Genomic DNA, 10,950 nt, shown 5'->3' on the forward strand with positions numbered 1-10,950 from the left:
AAAATAAATGGAGTCACTAAATTTGTCCAAAAAAGTTTTTTGTACCTGATTTATGTAGTGAGTCATATACCATACAGGATTGGGTGTCTATCTTGTAAGGGCACTAAGCACAATTATTTTGATGTTCTTTTATTTATTTTGGTTTGAAGTACGACACGGTTGATGTCTCAAGGTGGGAGGGACAAAGTCTTTTAAAAGAAAATACTTCTAAATGGACACAAGTATACTGTGTCAACACAAATCATTCATACCAAGTTAACTTATTTGTTGACATATTATTGTTATGGTCTCATTGTTGTTATGGCAATACTCTCAACCAACTCAAAATATTGTCCTCTGCAACAATGTTAAATCAGGCCCATAATTGCGCTCGGTTTTCAGACCTGCAAATATATGCATCTAGACTCATACCAATAATTTTGCAGTGTGAGGGCCTACCATGTATGGAAAATGTCAGTCAGAAGTAACTTGTTCCTTAAAAGTGTACATTCTGATTTTTAAAATAGATCGTTATGATTAAAGCCACAAAACAATGGAAGTTTTAGTCCGTCAAAATATTGTAGGCAGCAATATCCCAGTCAAGTCAGCGGTAAAAAGTGAAAGTGCTCATCATAATTAATGTTTCCTTCAAATTCGAATTTAAAAAACCCAACACTTTCCATGTTTTGTTGCCTGCAACAAGTTTATCATTAAAAAATTCTGAAAATATCATCCTTTAACCAGTTAACTGCTGTAATATGGAAAAACATGTATTTAAAAAATTGGCATAAAAATGATCAATCGATTTAAATGATCCTCATCTTGGCAAAAAATCTAAAACCTGGGGTTCCTCGAGGTCACAGGTTTCAGAGTTTTTGCCAAGATAACGGTCATTTAAATTTATCAATATTTTTTATACTTTTATTTAGATTACGGCAGTTAACTGGTTAATTGGTATAATTCTCAGATCTTAAATTGCATAAAGAAGCGGGTATTTACTTGACAAAGGTAGACTATAATACTAGTAGAAATAGAGGAATGAAGGATTCTTGCACATGTAGTTTATTTTTCTTACATATTCCCATTTGTTATGGGAGCAAAGTTTGAATTCCAAAAGGTCTTATTCTAACTCTGGAACGATTTTAATTTCAGTATTTCTGATTGAAAGAAATTATTTTAAAAAGATTATGATTCTATTTTTTGACTGCCTTGACAGTTATTGGCTGGTCCTGCGTGAACTTATATCATTATTAAGTATTTATTTATGGGAAAGGATAGAATAATAGAAAATGAGTCATCTAAACTCTTAAAATTCCATTTTATCATCCGCCCTAGGTCTTAAATTAATAAGAATTTCAAATCCAATGAACAGACAGTGAATGAAGTTTTTGTTATTGAATGAAATTGCATGGTTGGATGAATCTATTTAATTGTTGTTTCTGCTTTTTGCTCTTTGTACGCTTTTCTTTGTAATGTTTTGTGGTCGTCTAATGTTCAAAGTTTTCTTTCATCATATTTCTTTAATAACAATTTTAAAATGGAATTTTACATTTTAATTATAACACCTTTTCTTGATTGTACTTACTTCTATACTTTTTATTCTTTCTATTCTTTTTATGTGATTTCAATTACGCTTCAGCAAGTGGTTGAAGGGGTCTGCTCATTTTTTGTTTCAAGCTATGTTTTTTTTTTCACTTCAGTTTTATGGCACTTCTATGACTGAAAAATATAACGAGTACAATGAAATTTTGTATTTCAATACCTGTTCTTAGCACTCCTTGCCATCTTTTAAAATAAAGTCTTTACAACCTCCCTGTGAAAACTTGGTTCCCAGTAAATTTGTAATTGTCCTCATCTGGTTGCTGGGAGCCGACAAAACATAATACCCTGCAAAGACACGCTAAGATTGAAAGAGCACCATCTTGTCAGTGGCGTAAGGCGAGTCACATTTTCCACTGACATGACTATGTTTGCGACATTTTTGGGTCATGTCAGTGCCTATTTTTCTCCCTTTGTTCTATTTATCTTTTTGTTTGCAACCTCTCCTTTTAGTAAGACATTTGTATGGGATAAATTTTCCTAGTTATAGTTAAATTCCTTCATTACCATCATCTTATGTGTTCCTTTCTTGTGAATTTAAATTCTGGATCCTTTTTGGTAAACTTACTTCAATTCTCATTCTGCAAAATTCAAATCAAATAAAGGGCTGTTTTTGGTTTTGTATTACATGTGCTTGCTCAATGTTCAATATATTTATAAAAGATTCTTCTTGTTGACCACTTTTTAGTCTTTGCATGGCTGTATATGTTTATTTCCTGTGTTTTAAAACCTTTTCAGTCTGAACATCAACGACCGACCGGTCGGCACTAGAATATCTGGAACAGGGCAAGTTTTGGAACAAGAGGATGACGTTCAAGGTTCTTCACCACCACCATCATCATTATCATCGTCACCACCACTACCTTCACCTCCAGCACCAACATCATCACCTCCATCATCGTTTGCGGTGACTGAGCCCTACCTTCACAAACCAGAACCCCAATCCACCCAAATCCACACCCCCCAAAATATTTCTGTGACAACCAACAACAGCAATATTTTAGATCCACCCCCCTTGTCTCAGCATGAGGCCCCATCCTCCCCATCCGCCGTCCCTCAGGTCTCCCAAAGTGCTGTATACAAAGAGCAAACAGGGGAGACTCCAGAGTACCGAGGCTATACAAATCCCAATGCTCAATCTAGAACATTCAGCAGACTGCAAGAACAAATGGCAACCGAGTCGGAACACAATAGTAATTACTATGTTATATATTACAGACCTGCCTACTTGAAATTGGAAAAAAAATCGTAGTTTTCAGGGGTAATAACATAGTGGACATTATAACTACTTTTATTTAATAATTACCAATTAACTTTAAATCAATGCTTTGAACTCGTTTCTAAACAATCTCTACCTCTAATGAATTAAAGTTATTTGTATAATGGTCAATTAGGATCTGAAAATTCTTAGTTTTACGAAATTTTCAAAGTAGTAGGCAGGTCTGATATTATGATCACTTTTTGTTTCTATGGGTTACTGTAAACAATCATTGGAATCAACAATGTAACATGGCCAGTGGGACCAGAATCAAATCTCTTTCATCTCGGTTCTCATTGAGAGGAGAGGAAATGGTTGTTGTGATTGTTGTTGTTGTTGATGATGTAGTTCTTCTTCTTCTTCTTCTTCTTCTTCTTCTTCTTTTTCTTCTTCTTCTTCCTCCTCCTTCTTGGGTTCATGTATTTGTTGGAACAGTTCAAAAGGGAATATTCTTTCCATAAGTTGATTCTTCAGTTTTATGTCAGTAAAAGAGATAGAAAATAAAGAAAAGAAAGCAAATAAGCCAAAATTACATACTTAAAAAAGAGCAATGAGAATTGACAATGCCAAAATTAATCTCTAAAAGGGATAAAAATCCCTCAACGGAGATTTTTAAAAAAAGTACACTTTCTTAATTTTATGTAATCTTCCCATCATTCTTTCTATTCTCTCAACACTGAGTTTTCTATACCTATGATCTGAACCAGCAAGCGTTTTCTTGTGATCTCTGGAATATTAATATAATTTCAAAACTAAAAGATTAATAGCACCTTTTCGCAAATTACAACTTATCAAATAATTAATAGAATGTTGTCGATTATAAAAGAAGGAAAAGCCATAACAAGTCAACACCCCATTGGATAAAGTGAAAATAAAAAATACTATGAAATATGAATGCTTAGTATTTAAAAGTACTCATTTTTGTTTAGAACAGAATTAGATTCGGAATTCTCCTGAAAAACCCTCGATAGTTATAAATCTTAAACAACAACATCTGATTCAAGTAAAACCAAACCAACACAAAGCCTATAATACTAATTGATAATGTCTAAATAACCACAACATCTGGATATGATTACACAATATGTCAAACTTTTTTTTTTTTAAGCTCAAAAAGTTTTGAAATTAAAGATTCCTGGGAAAAATTCTCCACTGATTTGTGCCCAAGGGTATTTCAATTGATAACATGGTTTTCGTTTTGACATTCATTTTTGCATTTCTTCACATTGCCGTTTTTGTGCACCCTCTTTACTAACTTTTATGCCCAATAATGGGACGCTCCTTTGCATGGTGAATGACTTTGTGCTGCAAGCATTTCGTTGTCCGAAAAATAAAAACCCTTTAAAAAATGAAATTGTTTTGATAAAGATAACATTTAAAATTTTTAACACTACAGACACCAAGATAGACCTTTATATATGTGTTAAATTTTTTAACAATATGTTGATTGAAATATTTTTATTTCTATTTTGCCTTTTTTCCCAGTTAACTGTCAAAGCACATAATGTTTTCTCTGACCTTAAGAACTGTTTTGCTCTAAAGATGATATTCACCAATTTGCTCAAAGAGACCAGAAATAATCCATAAAAGGGGCACATTAATCACAGGCTGATGCTCAAGGCTATTTTGAAAAATGATTAAAACAAAACAAAAACAAACGTTTAGTTTCTCTGAATATAGTGTAAGGCTAGTTTGTTTTCTGTTATTGGATTACTGTGTTATGATGCTCTCTCGCTGACCTCTTGACCTGATCTTATGACCATCCTTAGGTCCTGGGTTCAGGCCTGTTAGTGCTCCAGTAGCCAAGCCACCATCAGAAAAACCCCAACAACAGTCCATGCGATGTGGTGGATGTGACATGTTGGCCACGTAAGATATTGTTTTTATTGATCAGTCTTCCATATATTTACTTTTTTCTTCTTCTATCCCCTCCTTCCCTTCCTCATCCTCCTCCTACTCATCGTCATCATCATCATCATCAACAAAGGAAAACAACTCAAAACAAGACAGATACTCACAAACACCCACATAAACAAACACACACACATACACACAAACACACAATCACACTGATATTGATGCAGATTTCCGAATTTTTTTCTTAAATTTCCTTTGTCTGCAGGGGAGTGATAGTTCGAGCCAATGGTGTTCCTTACCATGTTGCCTGTTTCAAATGTGACTCATGCTCTATCAATCTCAAACAAAAAGGTAAAACTTAATTTTACGTCAACTACAACTACAGTGGAATCTACTTAAGATAAACTCCTTAAGACAAAAAAAAAAGTTTATATTAAGCATGGTTTTTTGTTTCATTTTGGCTTGGTGGCAGATTTAAAAGTAACCCTTAGTAGAAAATAAAGACCCTCGGTTGTTCTGAATGTGGGGTTGTGTGCTATGAGTGCAAAGGACACAAACCCTGATAACATTCACTGTCACCCATCTGGTCACTAACCACTTGCAATGTTGCTTGATACAAGACTGGACACTGTACAGCTAAGCCACAGATGCACTGCTTGTTGAACATGGCCTTGAGTGAGCCAATTTTATATTTGACTCAGTTTCAAGTCTTTGCCATAGACTATTTATTATGAAACTGATTTTAAATAACAAACTTCTTGTAACCAGTTCTAAGTATGATTAATCCTTAAGCATAATATCTCAATTATATGTTACATGACAGGTTTCTTTGTGGTCAACGACAAGCTGTACTGTGAGATCCATGCCAAACGTCAGGCCCAACCTCCAGGTTCCAACATGGTTGCCACTGCTGTCTATAGGTAAAGTACGAATTGTTAATGATATGGGCTGCTTTTTTTCACTCGATCAAAAGTGAATTCAATTTTGAGTTTAAGAATTAAAGAGTTAATTAATAAAAGCTCGCATCCTTGCAGATTTTTCAATTTAATGTTTTTTGTTTTAGCTCTGATAGTTTTTTTAATTTCTGAGAAAAGAAGAATTAAATTGTCATATCAAGGACATATTCTCACAAAACCTTTTATGTAATTAACAATTTCTATGCACGTATCTAATTTTCAATGGAAACTGTCACTATTTAGAAAATGTTTAAGAGTTGTGAAGCCCTCGAAGAATAATGAAAACTAGGAAATGTAGTTCATTGTTTTTCACACAGACACAGAGACTCGTTGTTTATTGATTCATTGTTTTTTTTTTCATAATTCACCAGATAAATTATTCTTGCAGAGTGTGATAATACCAACTTGAGACACAAAACAGAGAGGAATTGCAATACTACATATCAACGTTTTTATTTTGTCTTTGGAATTTGTCACTTTGTTTTTCTGTAGAATTTTACTATACAACTGTTTGAAGTGCCTCTGTTTAAAAGAAAATTACGTCCAGTTTGAAGTGGTCAAAGCAGACATTTGATCGAGCATGTCTGCAGCGAAACTGAAGTCCTGATAGTAATTGCCTTGATATTTCATTTTTTTAAAAAGGACATTGTTAAATTAAATATACATTGTCATTTTTTTTCGGTTACGTTAAAATATTCATCAGTTAAACCAATATTGGGATTTGAACCCAACAAGTCAGAAATTACAACTTTCTTATCAATGAAACATTTTGTACTTTAAAGAAAACACCCATTCTCTACATGTGAAAATTAAAATTTTGAGAGTCTAAAAATGCCAGAAAATTGATTTCCACCTATAATGATGGACAGTTTATCTGGATACACAAGGGTAGGTACAGTATAAATCATAGAATTTTGGTAATTTTCTTTTTTCTTTCAAGAATTTCATTTGTTACCCAAATTAAGTATTGGAAGTCTTCTTCTAAATATTATACCATCGTCATAGTATATCTGAAATAATTTGCTTCGTGAAAATAACTATATTATTATTATCTGCTTTGAACCGTTAATATTTAATTTTTTTGGACACATCTACTAATGTTTGTAGTTGTTGCATATCAAAACGTATTTTTGAGGACCTCAGATCTGTCCGGTATTGAAGGTATTTCTTTTGTTTGTTTATTAAAAAAAAAAGTTGTTTGGAGTAATCATTATGAAACTGCTGAGTGCGTAAACCTCAATGTGACTTTCATTTTTTGCTATAATGTTGATGTTATTTAAATTAATATGGAAATTGTGATTGTATTAAAACTGTGTGTTCGAATACGTGCACTTAGAATAATAATTGATTGAGGTAGAAGGAATCTTTTTGTCCCCAATATCAAACTGTGCATCAGCAGCTCAGTTCTGTATTCTTCCCTTTGGTGTGACTCACCGTCTCAATACAGCTTTATGTCGGGGTGAACCAGATTTTTTTTAAAAATGAATTTTAAATGAAAACAGTTGGAATTACAACTTGTCGGATATAGGATAAGGTTTTGGATTCAACATTCAGTATTTCGATAGGCACTGATTAATTCAAATCAAAGTTTCTAACTTAGATCTAAAAGTCAGTGTTCAGTAAATTTGTCACTTTGACATAATACTGGATGGAGATGATTGGTCACACATGTCAAGTCATATCAAAGAATGGTACTAGATTCCCATTTATAAGAGGAACTATTTTCATAGTAAGCATTTGTCTATAAATTAATGCGAAACGATTATATTTTTTCATCTTTTGATGATTGACTATGTATGCTCAGCTGTTAAAGATTCTTGTTAATATTTTTCTTTCATATTTTGTTTTGACCTGACCATAAATTTAAGCCAAAGGTTCTTCCACACCGTTTTAATAAATGTCTTGTTCTGTTCTATTCCAATAATGTCTTCATACTTAATATTATTTAGTTAAAATATGATATCCACTTCAGCAATAAAAAAATTTAGAAACCCTCAACTTACTATATACCATTTTAGTATATATACAATTGATTCAAATATTAAATTTTAATCTGAAATATTTTTATTTTAGTAGTTTTCTGTATAAAAAGAAAGGCTTATTTGGCTTATTGACTCATTAATTTTAAACATTTGTACAGCAATAACAAAATGTTACTATCCTGCCATTATTTACAATTCTCCACCACAAGTCCACCTAAAAAGCCACTATGGCATTGATATAATAACCGTGAATGGTCTATGTAACCCTATCAACGGGCAGCCCCAAGCCTATGTCAATTATTGGTTATTGTTTTCATGTTCTAATTTATATTTTTTGTGGTATATTTTCTGTTAGTGGTCTTTGATAAACAAAGACTCTGGAGCGGATAACATTTGCTTTGCAATTTATTCTTACCCACATACAATATTATTGTTATTACAGTGTTTAATTTTCTTTTCTTTCACTTTAATTTTTATAATTGTAATTCACATATTAAAAAAAACAAACCTAGAGCTTGTTTACTCGCTATATGTAGGCATGTTTAGATAAAGATCTGATTGACAAATATTTCCTCTTTAAATTTAAACTTTTAAATGCTTAAATGTTTTTTTTTTCTTTTTAGGTCTCTTGTTTTGTTATATTATTTTTAAAAATCTGATTAACTTCTGCTTTCATCTGCGCATTCATATTGTATTCCATTGGATGGGGATTCTTAGAATGAAGAGAACTTTGTCTTCCTGCGCTGATATAACCTTTAACAAACAAAAGCAAATTAATAAATAAAAATACACCCTTCCGCATGGTATTGAAAGAGCCATCATCTTTTATTTCTTTGAGGTAGGGTAAAGTTAATTCGTTGAATAAATATTAAATATCAAAATAAATAACCCATGTCATTCAAGAGAACAAATTGGGGGTTAATTATCTTGCTCAAGTATAAAGACGAAAATAACAGGTATGGGACTTAATCCCAGGACCCCCCTTCCACCCATGTTATAGTGCTATGTCTTATCCACTTGGCCACTTCGCTGTCAAAAATAAGCTAAAGAAATTTTTAAAATTAAAAAAAAGACAAAACAACAAACACGAAACAAAACAAAAAGTGTCATATTTCATTTAAATCTCTTCTATTATTTTATGTTTCCTCTACTAATAGTAATTGTGTTATATCTGTTACTGTTAACTTACTTACTTCATGGTTATTTGTAAACTGAATATTTTACTATACAGTCCAATTATACTTTTTAAGTTGCCTATTGTCGTTTTGTGACACTTTGACGTACATATCTTTTTTATAACTTACAGTTTTGGATATACTTCTTCAGATATCTTCCCGTTATTTACCTATACTTTAGCAACTATCGTGAACGAACAACTTGCCTCTGTGCCATAGGCAGTTTACTGCTGACAAGAAACACATGTAAAAATTTCTGTTAACAATGAAAAACACTGCTAGATTAAACATTGAGATCAAGGCTAATCTGAGTTCGAAAATCGACTGCTTACTGCAAGTGATGGGCCCGTGGGTTCTTTTTGCAAATTGAAGATTGAAGATTTTACTAAAAAACCAGTACACACAGTATAACGTTGCAACCTTAAGGTCCTGATCTTAAAGCTACACTTGCAGCTGTATAAGTCCAAAATTTTTAGCATTATCAAGTTAAATATCAACGATTGAAGTTCAAACACTGCATCTTCCTGATTTCTGGTTCATTAAAAAAATTGTTTATCGATTCCATCTTTATCGTTGAATATGCTTTTACAGTAGCGGATGTTACGAGGCCGTTCATGCAATGGCATCCGCCAAATTTTTACTTAATTTTTCACTCAAGCCAATACTACTCTTTCTTTTCGAAGGTTATTTTAATTTTATTATTATTATATTATTATTATTATTATTATTATTATTATCATTATTATTATCATTATTATTATTATTATTATTATTATTATTATTATTATTATTGTCTTGTGGCCTCAGGTATATTTTTAATATTGGCTATTAAGCTTAAATGCTGGTCAACTTACTTCGTGGTGTTTGTTGAACCCGTGACCTCAAGAAGTCAGTGAGAGAAGGCTCTACTTAGACTGGGGTTTGAAGCGACTTTTAGTTGGGGTTGTGGAGCTCATACAGTAGAGTCACGATCTCCCCGTCCAAGCGAAGTTGTCGTACCAGTAAAGTCGTGGGCCCGAACCCCATCGCCACTGCGAAGTTTTTATTCTCTGTTGTCTTCTGGCACTTTCCTACTCACTTCATTTCTTGTTATTATTTATTTTTAAGGTTTTGTTGTCATTGTATTATTTATTAAGAATCAGGCTCTGTTATTCAAGTAGGTAAAAGTGAGTTAAAGGAACTTCCAATTTAACACACCTCAAGCAAAATGGACATTTTCAAGATTGTGGTGAAATGGTCATAATTTGTTGTTGAAATTGTCGAAATTTTCATCTATATTTCTGGATAATATATAAATAATAAATCTCAGTTAACCTGATACATTTTGGTGCTATTAAGATTGTTGTTGTTATGAGTTCTCGGCCACTGATTCTCTCTGTTGACACTTTTTTTTTCACCTTTTAAAAAAAAATTATAGAGAATAATATCAAATTCGATCTGTTTAAACTATTTATTTACAAAACATTTAATTATTGTTGCCTTCAATATCATACCTTTTCTAATCTTCTTCTTCTTCTTCTTCTCTTCCTCCTCCTCCTCCTCCTCTTCTTCTTCTTCTACCTCATCTTCACTACCAATAATAATTCGAAATACAGTATCTACGGATTATATCTTGTTATATTGTATCAAATGTTTGTTTCTCTATGTGTTCATTTTTCCGTTCATGCTATAATATTCAATCTTGTGTTTGGGTGTGTGTTTTGTTGTTTTCCTTTTATCTTATTATTTAGTTTGTTTCATTTATTTATAATTTATTGTCGACTATTTGAACTCTTTAAAAAGATTATAATATACTTTCTATTTTTAGATTGTTGACTTTGTTTGAATTCTTAACACAATAAATACTGTCTATGCATTCTATACTATGAATGTTTGATTCTTTATTCGTTAGTTTTTGTTTCGTTCAAATATTTATCTACATATTTGAATAAATGAACAAATAACTGAAAGTTATTTGTACTTGTGACATGTGCATGTAGATGGGTCTTATCTCGGAATGAACCAGATGGAGTAACCAATATCAATAACTGGGTGGGGTTCCTGACCTCCCATAGTGGGCAGGGTGGTACTTACTTTGTCTTCTATCCCTCTATATCTCTGACATGGCGGTTTTTTGCAAAAATAAATCCCAAATTTTGCAAGCT

The 10,950-nt window shown here is 32.3% G+C and overlaps 1 protein-coding gene across 2 annotated transcripts in view; it reads left to right on the forward strand.

Annotated features, from left to right (window-relative positions):
- Positions 1-8,670, forward strand: part of LOC144973258 (PDZ and LIM domain protein 3-like) — a 32,891-nt gene extending 24,221 nt beyond the window's left edge. Inside the window, exons 5-9 of one of the 2 annotated variants that reach the window (XM_078915487.1) lie at positions 2,317-2,771; positions 4,606-4,705; positions 4,959-5,044; positions 5,517-5,613; positions 6,021-8,670. In XM_078915487.1, the coding sequence (XP_078771613.1) occupies positions 2,317-2,771; positions 4,606-4,705; positions 4,959-5,044; positions 5,517-5,613; positions 6,021-6,024 (742 nt within the window). In that variant the 3' untranslated portion in view covers positions 6,025-8,670. Of the gene's footprint in view, positions 1-2,316; positions 2,772-4,605; positions 4,706-4,958; positions 5,045-5,516; positions 5,618-6,020 lie in introns of those variants that run through there. The other variant, XM_078915488.1, reaches the window with a different exon arrangement.
- The last annotated feature ends 2,280 nt before the right edge of the window (positions 8,671-10,950 follow it).

Source organism: Berghia stephanieae, chromosome 5 (assembly GCF_034508935.2).
Source record: "Berghia stephanieae isolate SIO BIC M18660-M18661 chromosome 5, UCSD_Bste_1.3, whole genome shotgun sequence".
Lineage (NCBI taxonomy): Eukaryota > Metazoa > Mollusca > Gastropoda > Nudibranchia > Aeolidiidae > Berghia > Berghia stephanieae.